Source organism: Zootoca vivipara, chromosome 4 (assembly GCF_965207765.1).
Source record: "Zootoca vivipara chromosome 4, rZooViv2.hap1.1, whole genome shotgun sequence".
Taxonomy (NCBI): Eukaryota; Metazoa; Chordata; class Lepidosauria; order Squamata; family Lacertidae; genus Zootoca; species Zootoca vivipara.
Window position 1 is genome coordinate 24,533,088 of NC_142587.1, and position 22,956 is coordinate 24,556,043.

Consider the following 22,956-nt stretch of genomic DNA (forward strand, 5'->3'; position numbering starts at 1 on the left):
TTTAACTACAGTAACATTTGGATGCACTGTGACTACTACCTCAGAAAAATACATGTTTCCTTTTTTTGTTTGTTTTTTAAATATATTCCATTATTTAGTTCTAGCAAAGTTCAGAGCACCAATTCAAACTTTTAAAAGACTTTGTTCAGTCCCTACTGCTTCAGAACACAAGTTGGGGATAGCTTCTCATGTTTTCTAAACCAGGAAAAGTGTATGCGCTTTCCCTTTGCTTCCAATTATGTAGACCATGGCTAGTATGATGTACTTTTTCTTTCTATTGAAATTGGCTCTAAGAAAAGGTTTAAGCAAAATGTATTATCAAGGCATGATTCACTTGTACTGGGCTGAATCCTACACTATATAACCTGGCACTTGGAAGATCCCAATATGGCTCTAGCACCCTGTTCTCCTTGCCTTCAATGCAATGATGCAGGTTTCACAATGCCTGTTTGCAATGCTGCTGGGTTAAAGACAAGGCAGACTGAGACAGACTATAAAGGAGGCAGGCAGCATTTTGTTCCAAGATTTTGGGGCCCTGGGCGGTTGCCTTGTTTGCCCAACCCTAAGGTCACCACTCCTGGACTTTCTAGCATTAGTCATTTCCGCTTCACTGTGCCTTGGCTCATCCCCCACCCTCTCAAAAGCAAGGTAGCAAACAAGGGTCAATGAATGATTAATTAAAAACCTGGATAGTAACTGGCAGACCCAGAGTAGTTTGCTTTCATTGGGTGAAGGCAAAATGCCTGTGCTTGAGAATGTAAATAATGGTTGAATTGGTTCATCACTGGAGTTACCTAGAAAAGCCTCCTTTGGCTTCATGCATCTGCTAGAGGTATTGATTCAACTGCAAGGCAAGCCTGCTTATATTCGGATTTAATATTACCCTGAGTCTTGGGGAACAGTAAAATTTCTGAATTAAAAACATTACTTCACATAGGCTCGTTTGTGTTAAATTATCCATCCTGATTTTCTTGTGCTTGCAAGATGGGGACAGGAGAGGTGAAACTGGACTGTACTTGCAAATGTCCCTGTCCTACAGGGCAGGTGTGGGGAATCTGCGGTGCTCTTGAAGTTGCTGAACTTCAATTCCCATCATCCTTGGCCATGCTTGCTGGGCCTGATGGAAGCTGTAGTTCAGCCACAGTGGGAAGGCCACAGGTTTCACCCCTCTGCTATAGGCAGTGGGTAGGAGCCAGCATGACCAAAGCTCTGAACCCTTTTGGGATCTTCCACATGTGCGCCCTGCACTCATGGGGCAATTGACTCGTATGCCCAATGGTTTAAATCACAGCATTGTCTTGGTGCAGTGAGGGAGACAGATTGGTGCTGTCAACTGAACTAACCTATATCCATTCTCCAGAACACACTATTAAATAGTTACCGTCATTTAGAATTGAGGTACAAATGCTGAACAAAATAGGCAGCAGAATTTTCAAAGCTATTATTTGTAGGGAAGCCAAATAGGAACTAGGATTTTCAAACTGATCGGAACAGTCACTATCGAGTTGAATTGCTTGTTGTTTTTTTATATTGTATTACAGAAGTTGCAAATAATGTTGTCCACTAGTGTATAAAGATTTTACAACTGAAGCAATCTGAAGATGTAGCAGTTGATTTCTTGATGAAATAAAAATGACGGCTTAAAACAACTGCTATGTGTATTTATTCAGTGGCTTTTTATAACTGAGCTGCAATGTGCTGACAAGCTGACTTCTCCATTTTGTTCAATTTGTATTCCTAACCTGGCAGATATAAAGCAACGAGTGCCAATCTTTCCACTGACAAAGGGAACATGAGGGTTCTTGTTCAGTAATCTGGAATAATATTTTGTTGAACAGCTTATTATACTCTGCGTAGCAGCACTGTCAGGTTGAAGGATGTAGATTTATTTCCATCTCTCCAGGAGAACAAAAATGAAGGCAACCACCTGCAGATCCTTCTAAGTTGTAAGAGGACATTTCTCCAGTCAATGCCTTAAGTGTTCATGAAAGGTAGGGGGTGATGAGTGCAAGTCCCTGTCTCCCTTACTGTGTTACACATTCTTAGCTGTAGGCCCTATTTTCAGTTCAATGTTTTTTCTCTCTGACGCTGTTTAAATGAAATACGAATACCAGTAGTTAGCACACCTAACATTTTTTGTGGCAGGAATCCACCAATGCACATACCATGAATATTATAACTTCCCAGCTCTGATAACAATCCCTTCCATCCACGGATGAACATAAGGCAAGCCTGCAACTATTGTTTTCCAGGGTCTTCTCTAACCTGATATCCTCCTGATGTTTTGGACTACAGTTATTTCCACTGGCCACAGCCAAAGGTTGGGGAGGACAAAGCATCTAGAGGGCACCATTGTTGAAAGGGTGGTTTAGATCATTAGCACAAATCCTCAAAATTGTGCAGATGCAGGACCCTGAGCAAGTCACTCTCAAGGAATGTTTGGGAAGGGGAGCTTATCTTTGTTAGTCAGAACCAACACATTCCAAGCTAAAGCAGATGAGGTTTCATTTTTCTAGTCACAACTTCAGGTTCCTAATCTGCAAAGTGAGTGTGTTTGATCAGCCACAACAAACGGACTGGCTTGCAGGTAAAGAATAAAGCAGCACAGGGATGTCTTAAACTCCCAGCTCTAAACTGGCAGCCTAAATCTTAGATCAAGTATTTTGAAATGGCATTTAGCTTGGTATCAGAAAAGCAAAGTTTGCATTTCAGCTGCCACAAGAGCCTTTGATAATAGTGCATTTTGAAATGCAAACTGCATTTCAGCTGCAGTTCGCTTAAGTCCCGCAGAGTTCAATAGAGTCTACTCCCAGGTCTGTGTGCCCAGGACTGCAATCTTAATAAGGTGACACTGAAGAAACATTACTATCATACTGCAGTTCTTTCAAACTCTCTGGACACAGTTTCATTTACATTTTAACTAGTAGACTCTACAGGATGCTTGCTTCTTGGGGGCGAAAAATGTGTTAGGTCTTTTTCTCCACTTTCTTATTAACATTTTTGCATTACTAGCTAAAATCCATACATCTTATATCATAAAAATATTTAATAGCCAAGCTTTGAATAATGCTTGCGCAGTGAGGGACAGAGAGAATTGCCTTAGATTATAACAGAGGGGACAATCAAGGCATGAAATAAACCAGATCCCAGTAGTTATTAATACATCATTTACATACAGGTATCGGTTTTGAAAATGCCTTTCATATTGTTGGGGTTCATAACAGGCTAGTATAAAATGGCTGGTTTCCAAATTCCAAGGCCCTGCCTGGAGTTTATGTTTGGAAGAAAAGTAGGAGACTTGTATAGTTTGTAAGTTACCTCAAGTAGAGAAGCAAGTTCATTTTCTTTTATGTTCCAGCGCTGCTTTGCATTAACCCCCAGGTCCTGTTTCCCTTCTAATGTCCAAGTGTTCTTGTGCACCGATATTGAGAAAATCTTGATACACTCTTGCACGAAACCTGAAATTAGAAACTGCCTTCTAAAGATGGCACCAGTCCCTGCCATCTCTTTAAAGATTTACAGGTCAGCCAGCATAGTCCCTACAGCATAGTCACTGAAATGCATGGAGGCCATGCCTCATCTCAGTAGAGGGTATGCAAAAAGCTTGTTTCTGAATCCACATCTCCGCTACCTTAAATGCCCTGGTCTTCGTCAATCCCTTCTCCTCTGAACAGCTGGTGCAGCAAATAAAAGGCCATGCTGAATGTTTAGGAGAAACCCAGCAGAAAAGAGATATTTTACTGCAAGATATTCTGGATTAGTATTTTATATATTATTTACCAACAAAGACTGATGTGTGTTTCTGGCCTGAAGTCTGTATCTGTAAATTTCAAGTCTGTATCTGTAAATCTTCATTCGAACAAAGTCCAGCTCCAAAAATAAAAATAAAAAAATCTCTGAAATGGCATTTTGTTAACCAACATTGCTAAAAAGAAGCCTTCTACTTCTGAACAATGCTTTGATGCAGTGAAAAATATCTGCCACTCATGTTTCAAGTTAAGGCTGGTTAGCAGGAGGCTGAAGATCAATGCTAACTCTACTGCGCTATATAAGCCAATGCTTTGACTTGGCATAAGGAACCCTTCCATGTTTCTGACCTTCTAGGTACTTCTGGGGGTTTGAATTCTGCAGAGATTGCTCTCTGCCTGATCCGTAATTCATAAATACTGTAGGCTTGTTTGGTGCCAGCTACTTTGAAACAAGTCTGAATCTGGTCTGGAACACTTTTCCACCAATGTGGAAGAAAGTGGATATATAGAAAAATTGTAGCATGGATTAGCATTTAACTGCAACATCAAACTGAAGTTCTTACAATAGAAAAGGGTTTATGTACGATTCAGCATCTTGCTAACAAAACACCCTCCCTCCAAACCCTGGAGTTTTTGATCTAAATCCTAGTGCCTTTTTAAGCTTTAAGTTATTCTCGAAGGCTGTGTTGTTTTTGAGGCAGAGGCCTTCTATCTCCCCGTGCCGAAGGATACCAACTACTTATTAGTAAAAGCACATTTAAGTCAACTCGCCTCTTGTGCCACTACAGGAGACAATGGTATTTTCACTTAATTCTATTTTCTAGATAGCGCAGTTGAAGCAGTGTTTAAACTCTTGAGGTGCTGGAGTAGAGTCATAGGATTCCGTAAGTGAGAATACAGGCGAGCTGCTGTGATAAATGACAGATTTGCAATTGTTCCTCCCCACCACACCCCAAAAAGAAAACACAAATCTTTTCAGGAAACAGACGAAGCGTCTTGCTTTTAAATTTGAAGTAGATAGTTTTAAGAATTATTTCTGCCACCTAGTAATTCAAGGAGGAGGATTCTCTCAGCCAGGGTAATTTAAAATCCATTATATCACCACAGTATCAAGTCATTCAGTCTGTACTTCTTATTTTTATCAGCTCTTTTCCCATTCTTTACTGGGCTCTCCAAGTTCCCATGTAGAAGTGGTACTTCTATCCTGCATAAATACAAAAAAGAGTGTGTGTTAAGTGCTCACATTTCCTTTAACACAAACTACTTCTAGAACTCAAATATGAATTGGAAAAGCCTCTACTTAGTCCTTTTCATGCTGCAAAGTAATGCTATATTGTTCAGTAGACCTGACTTCCAAAGAAGGCCCCACAGGACTTCAAATGTGGGCATACTGGCTTGCCCTAGACCAGAGCATTCAAAACTGTGTCACAACACATTCGTGTGTTGGTTGCAGTGTACAGGTGTGTCGCACAAATGCTCCCCACGCTCCTCCCAGGACTGGAAGGGGGTTAGTTTAACCTCCAGTTTGCTAGTAGAACTGAATTACTGTGTTGTAAAATGATGTGTGTCTAAAAAGCGTGTCACCAACATGAAAGGTTTTGAAAGCTCTCTGCCCTAGACCAATGGCAGAGAACCTGTGGGGCTTCCAGATGTTCTAGCTCCAACCACCGTGGCAAATGGGTCAGGGTGATGGGAGTTGCAGTCCAGCAAACATCTGCAGAGCCACAGGTTCCCGCACCCTACCCTAGACTCATCGCCATCTTTTCACAGGCTCACTTCATCTGCGATATTGGAATAGCAGTCAGAATTCATGTTTCTAAGATGCTTCCCTGATGACGGCTGCAATCCTATGTACACTTTCCTGGGAGTAAGTCCCAGTGAACACCATGGGACTTACTCATGAGTAATAAATAATACATAGGATTGTGCCATAAATCAGCAGAATGTTGAATTGCTGGTAGCAGTAGTACCCCGCCCATCTGACTGGGTTGCCCCAGCCACTCTGGGCAGCTTCCAACCTAAATAAAAATGTAAAAGGTAAAGGTAAAGGGACCCCTGACCATTAGGTCCAGTCGTGACCGACTCTGGGGTTGCACGCTCATCTCGCATTATTGGCCAAGGGAGCCGGCGTATAGCTTCCAGGTCATGTGGCCAGCATGACAAAGCCGCTTCTGGCAAACCAGAGCAGCACATGGAAACGCCGTTTACCTTCCCGCTGTAGCGGTTCCTATTTATCTACTTGCATTTTGACGTGCTTTCGAACTGCTAGGTTGGCAGGAGCTGGGACCAAGCAACGGGAGCTCACCCCGTCACAGGGATTCGAACCGCCGACCTTCTGATCAGCAAGCCCTAGGCTCAGTGGTTTAACCACAGCGCCACCTGGGTCCCTACTATATAAAAATGTAACAGAACATTAAACCTTAAAAAGCTTCCCTAAACAGGGCTGCTTTCAGATGTCTTCTAAAGGTTATATAGTTACTCATCTCCTTGACATCTGATGGGAGGGCATTCCATAGGGAGGGTGCCACTACCAAGAAGGCCCTCTGCCTGATTGCTTGTAGCTTCACTTCTCACAGTGAGGTAACTGCCAGAAGGCCCTCGTGCTGGATCTCAGTGTCCAGGCTGAACAATGGGGGTGGATACGCTCCTTCAGGTATACAGGGCCAAGATTATTTTATTGAGATGGCTGAAGCTTTTCTGAGGCGGTGGTGATATGAGGCACCTGCTGCCACAACGCCGACTAACAAGAATAAAGCTAAACCAGCATTCGGTTTTTGGGTCCTCCTTCTTGGTTGTGAAACCAGGAGGACCTTGCTACAACAATCGCCTTCCTGTTTTACGCCCTGTTTGTACCCGCGGCATGAGCAAGCCCACACGTAAGTGTGGACCGAGTACACAAAGTTTTCAAGGGGACTTTTGGCCCCCAATCTGCTTTCGCTGGATAGCGACCCAGGTTGCTTTTGCCATCATCGCAGCTCCCTTGCAGAAACCCAACTTACTCATAATAAAAAGGGCTTCTCGGATCCAAATGGTATGCATAAGAACAGAGCACTTTTGCACATTTATTTGCTCTTCTAAAATCTACACACACATACCCCCCCCCCCCACACACACACATACCCCCTGCATGGCAGGTAAGAAAAACACAGCTAGTACCTATGGGGCAAGTAAACTTTGTGGAGCACTTTCCCCCAAAGCCAGCACCACTCCTCTGCCTTCACGATGCAACTACAGGACTGCTTGAATATAAGGGCTCTTCAGAAGAAAAGAACGCTCAACAGTTGTTTCCACTGGGAACCACAAAGGCAGCTACACAGGGCAGTAATAAGGACTTGCTGGCTTCAACCAAACGTGACGACCATTCAAGTTTAATTCTACTGTTGCTCCTACTGTATTTTAACCATCCAGGATGCAAGGGCGAAAGCTGCCTGTTCCGGGAGGGGAGGCAGGAGAAAATATCACAATAATCAGTACGCCCTGCGGAGGACCTTGTGGTCCACAAACAATAATAATTTGGAGGTCCTGGGCCTCAAGGAGGTTAGACTGGCCTCAACCAGGGCCAGAGCCTTTTCAGCGCTGGCCCCAGTCTGGTGGAACGCTCTGTCGCAAGAGACCAAGGCCCTGCAGGATTTGACATCTTTCCGTAGGGCCTGCAAGACAGCTGTTCTTTCCGGGCCCAGTCTGACCCCCTTCTTTCTATGGGACCCTGTTTGCAAGTGGCCTCCTTGGCTCTTTCTATCGGCCCATATGGCACCAGCATGGGTGGCCGGGCATGGTGAACTTTTAATTCCTTACCCCTACGGTTATGATTCATGAGTTCCCACTTAATTTTATTTTTATTTTAAACGTGATTCGAATTGTATTTTAAACTAATTGTTTGATTTTGTGTTTTTAATGTATTATATATTTGGTGTTAGCCACTCTAATAATAATAATAATAATAATAATAATAATAATAATAATAATTCCCTATTCCTAAAACAACCCGCAGAGGAGATATGCCACAAATGTTCAGCAAGGAGGATTTGGGCAGAGAAAGAGGCGAACCTTTATGTCAATGCCGTATATGGCTAGATCTCGACGCAGGCTGTCACACGCTTGCAAGAGGGGCACTCGGTCCTTCAACAGTTGCTGCCTTTCGGTTTTCTTTTGCAGCCGGGCTTCCTTCGACAGAGGGGCACTGCCCGTGGACACGCCCCCCACAGCCTCGGGTGCTGCAAGGGCAAAATTGCGCACCTTGGTTCGGAAGCTCACCAGTTCCTCTATCACGTTGGAGAGCACGGCTGAATGTTCGCTTTCTGGAGCTCCCTATAAAACAAAAACCCAAATTCAATCCCAACATGCAACACACTTACACAGGAAGCCAGCTATGCGCGGCATGTCCAGAACCGCACCAGGAGTACCCAGACGTGTAATTTAACTGCATACATTTGTATTTAAAATAATTTTTAAATAAGAAACAAAGCGGGCTTGTATTATGCTTGTTTTTATTGCCATTTCTAAACAAATATATTATTCTCGATTAAGGGGTATATAAATCTTGTTAAAAAGTAAAACGAAACAGTGAAGGCCCTCTTCAAATGTAACAAAAAATCCTACAACAGGCTTCCTCAACCTTGGCCCTCCAGATGTTTTTTGGCCTACAACTCCCATGATCCCTAGCTAGCAGGACCAGTGGTCAGGGATGATGGAAATTGTACTCTCAAAACATCTGGAGGGGCGAGTTTGAGACGCCTGACCTACAAGGAAAGCACCTAGTCCAGAACTTGCATCTAAGCCAGGATGACAGGTGACTTGTACAGGTGTGTATTTCACCCTATAGACCAGGGTTTCCCCAACTCTGGTTTCCAGCTGCTCCTTGACTATAATTCCCATAATCTCTGACCACTGGTCCTGATAGGTAGGGATGATTTTATTAAAATGAATGTTTTTACTGGTTTGAGTTTATTTAAATAAATGTTTTTACTACCCCACCCCGCCAAAAAACCCCACCTAACTAAGTAAAGTAATATAAAACAAAGCTTGCAGTAACTAAAGCCAAATGGACCGCAGGTGCTCGTCAACAGACTCTTGCGTCACAACTAAAATGAATACTGTACATTAAGAGATCGTTATCAGGACTTTCAGAAAAGGAAAATACCTCCTATTTAGTGTTTCTCATTTTCAGCCTTAATTGTTTTTGGTTTCTAAGCCTCAGTGCTTTGGAACTGTATCAATCTAGATCGATTTCTGAGGATCAGGTAGGAGGACAATTTTGATTGCTGTTGTTTTTAACTTTTTTTATTTAAAAAAAATTGACTCTAAATCACCTAGAGACTGCCCTCTGTTAGGGTGAGTAACATATAAAAAATGTACATGCACATAAAGATGGAATCACCTGGAAACATGTTTTTTTTTCGGAAGGACAAAGGACCAGGCTCCTCAGAGTCCTCTTGAATTTGATTGGGCTTACTCTCGGGTAAATGGGGTGGTTTCCTACCTGTCTTTCTGCAAGGGTGATCCCAGTTGTGTGAAGGAATTCCATGATATAGGAGAGCATGGCTCCAAACACAACAGCGCTCCTAGGCGATCCACTTTCCTGATTTCAAAACACACAAAAGAGCTGATGTAACGATACATTTTGTCTGCACGCGGACAAAAGATGAAAGTGAACAATACTCTGCGGGAATCTATTTATCTGCTAGATTGCCTAAACCTTCCCTTTCCCAAGAGTGAAGACTTCTTAACCACAGTAACTAGCCATAGAGCAGCAGTAGAAGAATATTTTAGGAAAACAAAATGCCGCTCATATGTAAGCTGGGCCGCACTTGTAAGGCCGAGGGGCAGAGTTTGGGACAGCAAGCCCACTCTCCCTCTTGCAACTCTTGCTATGAGATTTTTAAAATCTACATTATCTAGGAAAAGCTCCGAAATAAATACTGTACCTTCCAAGGCTAAGGTGAAAGGATAAGCTCAGAGCATGAGACTCTTAATCTCAGGGTTGTGGATCCGAGGCCCAAGTTGGGAGAAAGATTCCTGCATTGTAGCAGGTTGGACTAAATGACCCTGGTAGCCCCTTCCAACTCTACATTTCTGTGATTCCATCCAGTATTTTACATCTACAGCTTTTGCCAGATTCAGAGGTCATCATGGTTGTCACTAACAAAGAAAGCTACATTATCAGACTGTGTGTGCTCGTGTGTGTATTATAAATAGGGCTGACTGCATTCCATTATTCTGCAATGGAGGCATGGGGAGCCCAGAGGGATAAATGTGGGGGGTGAGGGGAGCCAGCACATGGAAGAACCAAGGGAGAAAGCCCCCTGAAAGTGATCAGTGCAGAGATTTAGCAAAAGTGATCCGTTCTTTCTCTTGTCTGGCACACTGGACGGCAAGATAACAAGTGGGAAGACAGAAAAAAAATTGTGTCCCTCATCACTGACCTTTGCTCCTCTAACTAACTATACTTAAGGAAATGTAGGCTCTGACCCATCCCAGAAAATGTTTCCCACCACCATATTACTGATTCTGCAGTTCTGTGCAACAGCACTAACACTGAGTTCAACATCCAGGCATTGCCAAACTCAGGTCTCCATTTAAGTGCTCCACACACATTTCTAGCTTTTACTGTTGCAAAGGCCAAGCACAAAACAGTGTGAAAACCATACCTATTGAAACTACAGAAATTCAAGAGCATTTGAAGACTCCTGTTTCATTCAGCAGGCAAACAGGGCTTCGCACCTTTACTAGTCCCTCATCTTGAGCAGTCAAAACACTAGTTTGTATACATTTGTACAATTTATACAGGTTACAAAGGCCAGTTTTTCTCATTGCGGAGCCTGGCTAACCATAGTGAATGATTTTCATATTTTCAATGCTTGTGTAGGGAGGATAAAGTATCTGTAGAGTTTTACAATATAGCCTTGGTTACATAACAGATCTCGGGCAAGTCAAGATTTGGAGGGAAGCAACTTTGCCTTAGTGAAGATCATAATTCCAAGAAATCAATTTAACAGGAGGCAAAACATTAGGAAATAATAATAATGTCACAGATTATGGATTGCATGCAGATATTCACTGAGCTAGAATCTATAATGCCAAGATTCAATACTTTTAAAAAAACAACACCAAAACACTGTGTTCTTTTGTCAACAGTTAACCGTGTGTGTGTTTGTGTGCTATACGTACATAAAACTTTACTAATACAATCAGATGGCTCACTAAAGTGGCTTACAGAAAAGGCACTTTAAAAACAGTAAGCATGGAACTAAAGAGTTCAGTGCTCCAGAACTATTGGCCATTTGGGACTTTACCCATTAGACTCAAAATGAGAAGGGTATCAAGCAAGTAGGAAGCAGGCGGTTTCTCCCAAAACACACACACACACACACACACACACACACACACACACACACACACACACACACATGGATTTCAACATTTTGACTTGGGCAGAGTATTCAACACTCCGTGAATATCTGGTGCCCTTTAATAACTAACTCACCAATTCTAGACATTAATGGGCATGAAGATAGGCTTAAAAGTGGACCGACCAAAAAATCATTTGCTAGTACAGTGGTACCTCGACTTATGAACAACTCGACAACCGAATTTTTCGACTTATGAAGGGGGCTAATAGCCGCACGCTTACAAATGTCTCAACATCCGAAGTGAAACTGCGGCGGTTTTAGATAGGGATTTTTCAACTTACGCATTTTTAGATAGGGTTGCTTCGACTTACAAATTTTTCCATTTCCAATGCATTCCTATGGGAAATCGCGTTTCCAATGGCGTTTTTTGACTTACGAATTTTTCGACCTACGAAGGTGCCTTCGGAACAGATTAAATTTGTAATTCGAGGCACCACTGTAATTTCTTCCGCAATCAGGCTCCAAACTGCTCTGCACAAGCAGGGCAGCACTCTGCCTGTACAGGGTTGCCTTCCCAATACAATACATAAATCCTCGATCCTCCTATGGCCTCTGTGGTAATTACATGCCATTCTGGGGGAAAACTTTTTTTTTGGTAAATATATCCTAGTGCCATACTAACAGTGGTCACTGTGCATCACCATCTTGCCCCATACCAGCAACGTGCTGCTCTGTCTGTAAGCAAACCAACAGGGATGAGCTGTCTATGGTGGCTTGGAGCCAGACTCCTCCTGGTTCTCCTGCAGCAAAGCCCACCACTAGTGATCCCCCTGGGGGCATAGCTGCCAAGTACCCCGTTTTCTCCGGGAAAACCCCGATTTTACTTACCTTTTCCCGGTGTTCCCCCGTATCACTTCGTCTCCCGTTTTTCTCCGTTATTTTCTCCTGCCGGCGGCCATTTTTTTTCTTTCCGATTTGCCCTTCTATGGGCACAAAAAATGGCCACCGCCGGCTTCAAAAGTCGCATCTATGCATGTCCGGAAGTGCATAGACGCGACTTCCGGTGTCAGCGGCGGCCATTTTTGGTGCCCATAGATGGGCGGAGTGACACCGGAAGTTGCATCGACGCACTTCCTGACATGCATACAAGCGACTTTCGAAGCTGCCGGCGGCCATTTTTTGTGCCCATAGAAGGGCAAAGCGACACCGGAAGTTACGTCGACACAACTTCCGGTGTCACACGGCTGCCGGTCCCGGATTCTGCAGTCCGGGACTTGGAAGGTAAGCCTGGGGGTGGGGACAACTCTGACTTCCAAGTTCAGGATCACTCTGCCCCACCTGGATGCTTGGTCCGTGATGCTGCCACCTGTGCTATTTCTCTAGAAAAAGAGGTGCCAGAACGGTGTGACTAGTGAAGAAAAAAGGCTCGTGTAAAAGTTCTTCAGCTGCCTAAGCATACCAAGTAGCAAGAAGGAAATAAAACTTTTGGTGCTCTGAAACACAGCAAGAGGGGTTTCGGATTCTAGAAATGCAGTTTGTATAAATGCCTGTCTTGCGATGTGGCAGAGGGTGGGGGAGAGAATCATTTGTCTTTTATTTTTCCTTATAGGTTCCGCCTAGGAATATAATAAAACCAACCTGTCAGTACAGAACTGTTTAGACAATGGTCGGTTTCTGATCTTCATCTCCTAACGGGTTACCTTAGTGATGGCCTTCAGCTGCCTGTTGCCATGGTGAATGAGGTCCATAATTGCACCGACAGCCCTGGGGGTGTCAAAGTCATCGGCACATGCAGACTTTACCACTGCTTTGGTGTTGGCTAGCCTTGGAGAAGGAGGAAAAAAATTAAGACAACAGTAGTGTTGTTGTTTTTTTAGAAAAGCCCCATACATAAACCGACCGGCTAGTTAAAATGCACTTTTGGCAGGATGTATCCCAGGTTAAGTAATTTGACCACTAAGTTCCTGTTCCAACTTTCCCATGGGGAGCAAAAGTGCTTCACACAAGCTGGATCAAGTGCCATTTGGTAAATCACTATTAAAGGAGGACGGATACTTCTCTTACAACAAAAGGGACAAACAAATGGGAGATCACAAGACTTCCTGCTGCCTGTTACCTCTCTGCAGCCCATCTTCCAGGCACACTGTATGTGTGCTTAGGACAGATAAAGGTTCTGAAAACGTTTCGGCAGCCATCACGTCTAGTGGTGGCCTTGAAATCTGCCATTTCTCTACCAAAGGTGTGCATCAACAGGGAAGAAAAATCCAAATGGCTATAGCTGTCACCAACCAATGGCAGGGGCTTACTGGGCAAAATTCTGCCACGTAACTGATGCTCTGTGAAAAGACTGGGCAAGCCCCCTTGGACAAACTCCCTTGTGCTAATCATCATTACGTTTTCACTGCATTCTTAGAGTGGAGAACGTTGGCATTAATATGTGGGTGTTGCGAGTTCCAGATGATCTTTGTGAATGTATAGGTTTCTACGTAAACTAACATTCTAGTCGTTTTAAGACAGCCATTCCTGGACTTCCGGTTTGCCGCAAGGGGAGAAGGAAGGCAGCGCCGCTATCACAGCAACCCGGGCTGCTGCTTTTGGGAATTTTGGGGTAGCTCGGAGGCAATAAGCACCCTGAAGGAGGTCCTGTGGATGACCAGGATGTTGTGGGGTCCAGCAGTGACCAGAGCAAGCTCCCAACAGGCGCACTCAGTTCCGATAGGAGCCAGGCCATCCTGGCGGTCGAGCCGCGGTCACTGGGCTCTAACGCACTCCAGCAGCAGGCTGCCTCATTCTTCCTCTCAGGAATTTGGCCGGCATGCATGTCTTTAGTATGGGGAAGCTAAAATCTGTAAGAGTTTTATGAACCACATTCTCAGGAAGAATTTGTATAGAGTCTGGGAGAAATATAAAAATCTGCTAGAAAGAAAAAACACACCTTAACGGTAATCACCCATCGAAGCAATTACAATTAAGAGTGTTAATATGGATAGACAATGGGCAACCTACAGGGAATTCCTGGACTTTGCAGAACCCAGACTGAAACCTATGGAGAACCTAAGAAGCCATGTTATGGATTGGTTACGATACCACCAGATATATGGTATGTTTAAGGTAGTTAGATAGTACCTAACTCCCAGTAGGTTGGCTAAGATGTATAAAGCAGAATCAGCTTTGCGTTGGAAATGTAAAGAAGTGAAAGGAACATTTTTCCATATGTGGTGGACATGCAGAAAGGTGAAATAATTTTGGGAAATGAATTATAATGAGCTGAAAAAAGATGTTTAAATTTACCTTCCCCAAAAAAACCAGAGCCCATTTTGTTGGGAATAACCCAGACACAAATTCCCAGGTCCCAGAAAAGTTTATTTATGTATGCAACAACAGCGGCCCGTGTTTTGTTGGCCCAGAAATGGAAAGTGAGCGAGGTCCCTTGTAAAGAGGATTGGCAACTTAATATGTTAGAATATGCAGAACTTGCAGGTTTAACCCACAGAATAAGAGAGCAAGAAAAACGTATATTTAGAGAAGAGTGGAAAATATTTATTGAATATATGGAAAATAATTGTACACAGCTCAAAACGCTGGCGGCATTAAAATAAATTCAATGGAAGGAGAAGAAGGGAAGTCATTGGATGTTTCAAAGTTGTTTTTTTAAAAAATTTGATATGTAAAAAAAGAAAACTCTCTCTCTTTCTCCCCCCCTCTCTATAAAGACACCCATACCTGCAGCTGTATCATTGGATCCCACCAAAACTGAGAATGAAGATTGGTTGATATTCCTAATCTCCACAAACATGGCTACTGCAAGTGGCTGGAGTAGAAATACAATTCCTAGCGTCCAATTCATTAAAATTTGGAAGACATTAGCATTATTGAAGATAATATACGGTATTAAACTCGGGGAAGGAAGATCTATAAATCTGTTTCTTGAGGAACAGGAAAGATTTATGTGTTGTTGGAAAAGAAATTACGGAAGCGTCAGAAGCTGGTGTTCAGAGAATATGGCTCTTTTCACTAATACGACTGAATAGATTTTGATTCATGACCATATAATCAATCAATAGAAAAAATATGTGACAGCCTTGCGTTGTGCCTGGACCTTCTTTAAAACTATTAAAAGAAAATAGTGAACAGGGTATGCTAATTAATCAAAGCAAAGACAACTCAAGGAAGGCTAAACTACAAAATAGAAGGGGTCAAAATATTGCTGCGATGCACACATACCCGGGAGGGGAAAACAATACTCTGCCGGGAACAGGATGAGTTAAAACCTCTTTCTCTGACCTGCTTGTTATTTTTACTTGCAGGGATTATTTTCTTACCTTGTTTATAAGGAAAGCATATAAAGGCACTTGTTGCGTGCCAGCTGAAGTGGTAACTTCTCAAAATTTTATCACATACCAGGCCAAAAACACACAACACAACAGGCCTTCGCACTCACCTCTCCCACAGTAGATCTTCTCTAACGGCTTCACACAAAAGTTGTCCTTTCATGTAGGCATGTGTACTGCTCACAAAAGAACAGATTGTCTGAAGAATGTTCTTTGCATCATTCATGCTGTCATCACTATATTCAACAGCTAGGAAAATAATTTCAGCTTTATGTTGCATTGTCAAAGCATCAGCATTATTATATAAACAGAGAACAATGGTTATGCTACTATTAAAAACTATTTCAGTGGTGCCTCGACTTACGAAGGCGATCCGTTCCGCGGCGCTCTTCGTAAGTCGAGGTCTTTGGTTGTTGAAGTGCCCGTTTTGCACATGAGCGAAGCGCGATTTTGCGCTTCTGCGCAGGTGCAGAACGTGCACGCGCCGAAAAGACTTCCGGGGTTGTTGACTTCGTAAGTCGAAACCTTCGGAGGTCGAAGCATTCGTATGTCGAGGTACCACTGTAATCTGATGGGGCTCATGTGGGCGAATGGATTTAACTGCCCCCTCACTCTTCCTACCACCAGCCAACACAAGGCTACATCTGAAAATTGATTTGACGTTCAAGAGTACAGACAAAGAATAAAAACCCTCACACACACACACACCCAAAAAATCATAGCACTCTCAAAAAAATCCCCAACCCAAAAGATCTGCCTTACAAATATGTACACAAAGCATACACCTAATTATGACTTTATGGATAGTCCATCTCTACTCAAAGGAGTTTTCCTTACATGATCTGTATCCACTCCGTAAGCAAAACATCCTAAACTGATCAGGTGAGAACTTCTTCAGGAAATCCTAAAGACAAGTGAAAAATAAATACAAATTAAGCTCCAGCTCTCCTTATAACTAACAGTTACAAGTAGGTCATACAGGACATTGCTAGTCGTGGAAAATGGTCTCCATGACAGAATCCGACTCGCTGCAAAATCCCATATTGCATGTAGTGGTCAGAGTGTTGGGCTAGGACTTAGAAGACCTCAGGCCTACCAGAGTGTCTCAGGCTGACCTACCTTGCAGGGTTGTGAGAATAAAATGGGGAGGAGGCAGAGAACTAGGCATCCCACTTTGAGCAACTTTGAGGAAAGGTGTGATAGAAGGAAATCATCATCATCACCATTCAGCCTTCAATACTCACATGAATTAATTTTTTTGCGTACAGGGCTGAGATTGCAAGTTTGGGACAGACCTTCCAATTTACAACAGGAAGACCTTTGTTAACAAACACAACCCCAAGTCCTTCCACACACCTCAAAGCTCCCGACCCTCTGATATTATATACCTCATAAAGAGGATTATACCAAGGCATATATCGATGTCTGTTTCCATGAGCACATATTGCGGCAGAATCTGACAAGGAATTTTGAGTTTTCATTTAAAGTGGGGGACGGACGGGGGACAAGCTTCTAGTTTTCATTTAAAGTGGGGGGGGGGACAAGCTTCTAGTTCTCATTGCTGCAGAAATGTCGTTATTAGTTCTCAATACTGCAGAAATGTCAGAATGCACAGAAACATGTGGCTGCAAATGGGCCCCATGTCCAGGGATGGAATTTGGGCACCTGCATGAACTACAGTCATTTGCTTCTGGCTATGTACCTCCTAGTTACTGCCTGCTAAACTTCCTCCTAGTACCCATTAGTATTTCACAAAATTAAAAATGTAACCCAAATTTTGCAAAAAAATCAAAATAGCAGGTTCAGAATAAAGGGAATATTGTGTGTGTATCTAAACACATGGCATGTATCTGCATAATTTTACAGCCTGAGTGAAATATCTGAGTTTGGCTTCCTAGGTACAGAAACGCAGATACTCTCTCCGCTCAGTATTAGAAGCACTATTTTTATGTCCTGTCTTCTGAGCAGGACACAGAACAGGGTATTATACTGTTAACTGTTAGCAACAAACTAAACTCGGGGTGAGAGTATCAGGAAGGAAGACTCAAAAGAACAAGCACAGCTTGACAGACACTATTCAACTTGAGCCCAGAAAGAGGGGGAAACGACGCCTGACTAGTCCTTTGGAATCTGCTCATTTCTAAATGTGAAGGAAGACAAAAGGAAAGCAGATTTTTAGGGGGGATTTTTCCACACGAGAGTTTTCTCATGACTAAACAAGAAGAAGTCTGGGTCAGTGGACTGAAACTCACCTTCAGGAGTTTATGTTTTCTTTAAGATGAGTGAAGAAAAAATTACCCATCAATTTCTATGCCAACTAGCCCATCCAAAAGATTCCCCCAGTTACAATATTTGCTAAGGACATGCAAAAAAAAATCCACAAGCAAAATGTCGCCTTCGCGTTCCAAAGCATTTATCACGATGTCCTCTTCCCAACACATGCAGGCATTTTTAAAGCTAGCATGGTGGACAAGAGGCTAGCCTTGGGCCATGCTGGCTGAGACTGAAGGAGCTGAAGTCTAACTATGCATTTTCATTTCCCCACCTCTGCTTAACACTTCCTACCGCTTGTTTACTCAGACAGCAGGCCTGTTAAGTTTAATAAGGCTTACTGCCAGGTAAGCTTGCAGGCTTGGGCTGCTATCCTGAACACAGTTGGACTCACTGCAGACTATAACTGGACTGGATGGCGCTACACTGTACCTCAAAGTTGTTGCGAGGACAAAATAAGGAAAATGATGGCCTCCTCTGAGCAAGAGCTGGATATAAATGTTGTTAGACTCAACTCCCACCAAGCCCAGAATCCCATGGTCAGAAATGATGTTCTAGTCCAACAACTAGAGCCCAATGATCCTCACCCATCCCTGTAACAAGTAACACTACATTTTAAGAAGCCTGTTCAACCGAACGTTTTGATGTGGTGTGAAGAATCATGGATACTGTAGAACAGGGCAAGGCAACCTAAGGCCCGAGGACCGGATGCGGCCCAATCGCCTTCTCAATCCGGGCCGCGGATGGTCTGGGAATCAGCGTGTTTTTACATGAGTAGAATGTGTCCTTTTATTTAAAACTAGTGGTTTTCAGCCCGTTTAATAACGGGCGCTAGAATCCTGGGGTTCGGAGAAGCGCTTGCGCAGCGCTTCTCCGAACCCTGGGACCTGTCATTGCTGTCGGCGGCAGGGGGAGAGGAACGGAGGAGGAGAAAGCGCTGCTTTCTCCTCCTCCGTTCCTCTCCCGCAGCCGCCGTCAGCAAGGAGACCTCCCAGGGTTCGGAGAAGCGCTTGCGCAGCGCTTCTCCGAACCCTGGGACCTGTCATTGCTGTCGGCGGCAGGGGGACAGGAACGGAGGAGGAGAAAGCGCTGCTTTCTCCTCCTCCGTTCCTCTCCCGCAGCCGCCGTCAGCAAGGAGACCTCCCAGGGTTCGGAGCGCTGCGCAAGCGCTTCTCCGAACCCTGGGACCTGTCATTGCTGTCGGCGGCAAGGGGACAGGAACGGAGGAGGAGAAAGCGCTGCTTTCTCCTCCTCCGTTCCTCTCCCGCAGCCGCCGACAGCAAGGAGACCTCCCAGGGTTCGGAGAAGCGCTTGCGCAGCGCTTCTCCGAACCCTGGGACCCGTCCTTGCTGTCGGCGGCAGGGGGACAGGAACGGAGGAGCGCTTTCTCCTTCCTTCCTCTCCCCCAGCCGCCGACAGGAAGGACGCGCGCACTCTCCCCCCCCCCGCCTCCTCCAACCGCCGCTCCTCACGGGCCAGGGAGGGTTGTGAGGAGGCCTTCGCCGGCCTCCACCCTCGCTTCCCTGACGTGCCCTGCAGTGAGGCGTTGTCCGGCGGGAGCGGCGGTTGGAGGAGGCAGAGGGGGGGGGAGAGTGCGCGCGGGCAGTCTCTGCTGTCCAATCCCTGTGTGCCTGGGGGACATGCGCAGTGACCCAGGGACACACGGGACAGCTTGGACGCAGGGACAACTTGGACTTTATTATATAGGATGCATCTCTGGGTTATTTGAGGGGCCTGCCTGGTGTTTTTACATGAGTAGAATGTGTGCTTTTATTTAAAATGCATCTCTAGGTTATTTGTGGGGCATAGGAATTCATTCATTTCCCCCCCCCAATATAGTCCGGCCCCCCACATGGTCTGAGGGACAGTAGGCTGGCCCACAGATGAAAAAGGTTGCCGAACCCTGCTGTAGAATAACCTCAAGGAGGTCCCCACGGACTCCTTAGAGGATGAGTGCAATACAACTACAATAGATATACAGAGTCATGTTCTCTTTGATACCTATTTAATCCTGCGTCATCTCTGCTTAAGACATAAATTCATGAACCAATGGTAAAGGTAAAGGACCCCTGGACAGTTAAGTCCAGTCAAAGGCGACAATGGGGTTGCGGTGCTCATCTTGCTTTTAGGCCGAGGGAGCTGCCATAGACAGCTTTCCAGATCATGTGGCCAGCATGACTAAACCACTTCTGGTGCAATGGAACACCGTGACGGAAACCAGAGCGCATGGAAACACCGTTTATCTTCCCATGCTTTCGAACTGCTAGGTTGGCAGGATCTGGGACAGAGCAACAGGAGCTCACTCCATCACTGGGATTCGAACCACCGACCTTCTGATTGGCAAGCCCAAGAGGCTTAGTGGTTTAGACCACAGAGCCCTCTCATGAACCAATGAAGCTAAAGCAAGTGCAGAGTCAGAAGTAGAGCTGGGCGATATATTGATATATTGTCCAAAGCTGGTTTGTATTTCATATTGCCATACTGTTTTCATAATTTTTGATAGCAATATAGTGTGTGTGTGTGTGTGAGAGAGAGAGAGAGAGAGAGAGAGAGCGCACACACGCACACACTATGCAAAATTCCCAATCCGGGGAAAACTGTGAAGCCAGCCAATGTCTCTACATAACTCCATGCTATTTCAGACATCCTAATATGACAATGCTTAGCTGGTGATATATGATGATGATGGAAATCAGATATGGCCCAGCCCTAGTTAGAAGATGGCAGTGCTCTTCTGCACTGAACCTGCAATCCTGAATACATTTGCCTGGGGCAAAGTCCTCTTGAATGCTATAGGACTTGTGCCTGAGTAGACATGGTGGCACAGGGTGGCACAGGTAATCTCCAATATGAGCTGGGCCAGGCCTCAAGCATTCCTGCATCCCACCCTCTGATCTTAAAAGCTCATTCAAGCTTCTTCCTGCACAGGCCAAATCCACTGAGAAGAGCTTGATTTTTTTAAATAAAAAACCCCACATTTCTGGTGGTGGCAACTGTCCAGAGGATTTAAGTAAATGGAAGCGCGCGCTAGATCACAATACCTTAATGGTAATGTAGTTTTTCAGTGATTTTGACATTTTCTCACTTCCTTTAACATGCAGGTGTCCTGGAATGACAAAAGCAAAATGACTTTGCTTTATTTTCTGAGCAGTTTATATATATATATATATATATATATATATATATATATATATAAAAAGACAAAGACAAGGTTAAATTATTTTTCAGAATAGCAGGAGCTAGAAAACAGTAGATCAGAGTCTATTTCACTCAGTTTGTTGTTCTATATTAAGGAATAGAAAGGTTAATTTTTTAAATATAAAAACAGTGCTGCTATTTCTGTAACTGATTTGGTCTTGTGCCTTTTAACTGCTTTAGGTTTAAACAGTTTCCATATTAATGTAGGGTTTTCCAGATATTGAAGCAAGCAGGATGTAAATTTCAACTAAGTAAGCCTATTACTATTACCCAGTGCTAGGAGGAAAGGCCAATATTTTCTTTTTCTTTCCCTATTACAATAACTAAAATATTCTCAAACACAACTAGCCCTTTAATTTGAAGCACCACAGCACAGATCAAAATCCCCCACTCCCCAGGGAATTCTTCAACTAAAAAATTAAGGAATCATCCCAGGGCCGTTTTCCAACTGGAGCAAATGGGCTCCAGTTTCATTTGCCATGCATGGAGCATTCATAAAACTGGGCCCAATTTTATGGAACCTCCTTCCAGTTGAGGTAAAATGCCTACCCGAAGAAACCTACCGAAGACTTTTATTCCAGCAGGCATTTTCACTTAAGCTTGATTTAATAATAGTTTTAACCAATTTTCACCTTTTCTGCATTGTATTTTCTGTATACCACGTAGGGACTATTGTAACCAAGTGGTATATAAGCTGTTTAAACAAATCAATAATATAATATTAAGCAAAGTGCCACTTTCGAGCCCAAGATGGCTTCCAAGGACCATTTTACCTCATTCTTTTCTGAGAAAAGGCAGAAACAGAAGGAGACCCTATCCATGGACAGTACTTTGCAACAACCGCACAGCATGACTCCACGGGGACCTGTATGTGGTGGGACGTCACGAATGACCACAGCATATGTGCAGGCATCGTGTGTGACAATCTGCACACGGCTTTCACACAATTTCTACATAGAAGTATGCTAGAAACATGTATTGTGTGAAATGATTCTTAGATTTTGCTGTGCACCATTGTACTGTAACACACACACATACACACACACATAAAAGTGAGAGAGAGAGTTGTGCCTTTTCTCCATCAGCTCCTTCTACAAATATTTCAAGAGAGGCGAGCAGTCTTGAATAGAGTCCCATTAATGAGCTTGCCCAAACTCTACAATCTGTTAAGGAACACTGACAAGTTATTTTCTGAAACTCAATAATAATTGCCTATGAATAATTCACATTAAGTTATGGGAAGAAGAAATCAGTTAATGAATGCAACATGCCGGCTTTCACAATAGTGCCACTGAAAGGTAAAGATAAGTAAATTAATCAGATACAGGTAATCTGAACACTGAAATAGCACTCTACATCATTCAAAGCATGCATGTGTAAGAAAGTAATTTTTAAGAGCAAAGTCTTAAAAATAATGGAGTGAATATCTCTAATAGGAAAATTCTGAATCATTCAGCATTCTGATTTACAATATTAAGTAAGCTGTTGCATCCTAAATATATATACTGTACAGTGGTACCTCTAGTTACATTCCGGAGGTCCTTTCTTAACCTGAAACTGTTCTTAACTAGAGGCGTGCTTTCGCTAATGGGGCCTCTTGCTGCCGCTGTGCCACCGGCACACGATTTCCGTTCTCATCCTGGGGCAAAGTTCTCAACTCGAGGTAACTCTTCCAGCTTAGCGGAGTTTGTAACCTGAAGTGTTTGTAACTCGAGGTGCCACTGTGTATATACCAGGGGTTCCCAACAAAAATTTCTCGAGGACCCCTCATCGAGCTGCTATTGTGACAAGGACCCCCATTAATTCCTAATCCTAAAATTAAAAAGTGAGAGCCAAATTAAGAGTCTTTTTATATTTTATATTTATACGTTTTTTACAGTTACAACAGAGTACTCCATCAGTATACAGTTAGTTTTAATTTTCAGTTCTTAATGAGATGAACCACTTTTTAACCAACGGTCCATTTTTAACTACGCGAACTGTAGCTTCCGCGAAAAGCAATGCTTTGTTTACAAACACTACTGTTTTGCAAAGAGGCAGCGCGTGCCAGGGAGGAGG

General features: G+C 43.7%; 1 protein-coding gene across 2 annotated transcripts in view; it reads right to left on the reverse strand.

Moving 5' to 3' along the window:
- Positions 1 to 4,721: 4,721 nt before the first annotated feature.
- CARS2 (cysteinyl-tRNA synthetase 2, mitochondrial) overlaps positions 4,722 to 22,956 on the reverse strand; it is a 29,244-nt gene continuing 11,009 nt past the window's right edge. For both annotated transcript variants that reach the window (XM_088667567.1, XM_035114490.3), the window contains 7 exons: positions 20,742 to 20,806; positions 16,267 to 16,333; positions 15,540 to 15,678; positions 12,799 to 12,922; positions 9,229 to 9,327; positions 7,797 to 8,057; positions 4,722 to 4,953 (listed from right to left, as the gene is read on the reverse strand). In XM_088667567.1, the coding sequence (XP_088523693.1) occupies positions 4,891 to 4,953; positions 7,797 to 8,057; positions 9,229 to 9,327; positions 12,799 to 12,922; positions 15,540 to 15,678; positions 16,267 to 16,333; positions 20,742 to 20,806 (818 nt within the window). In that variant the 3' untranslated portion in view covers positions 4,722 to 4,890. The remainder of the gene's footprint in view (positions 4,954 to 7,796; positions 8,058 to 9,228; positions 9,328 to 12,798; positions 12,923 to 15,539; positions 15,679 to 16,266; positions 16,334 to 20,741; positions 20,807 to 22,956) is intronic.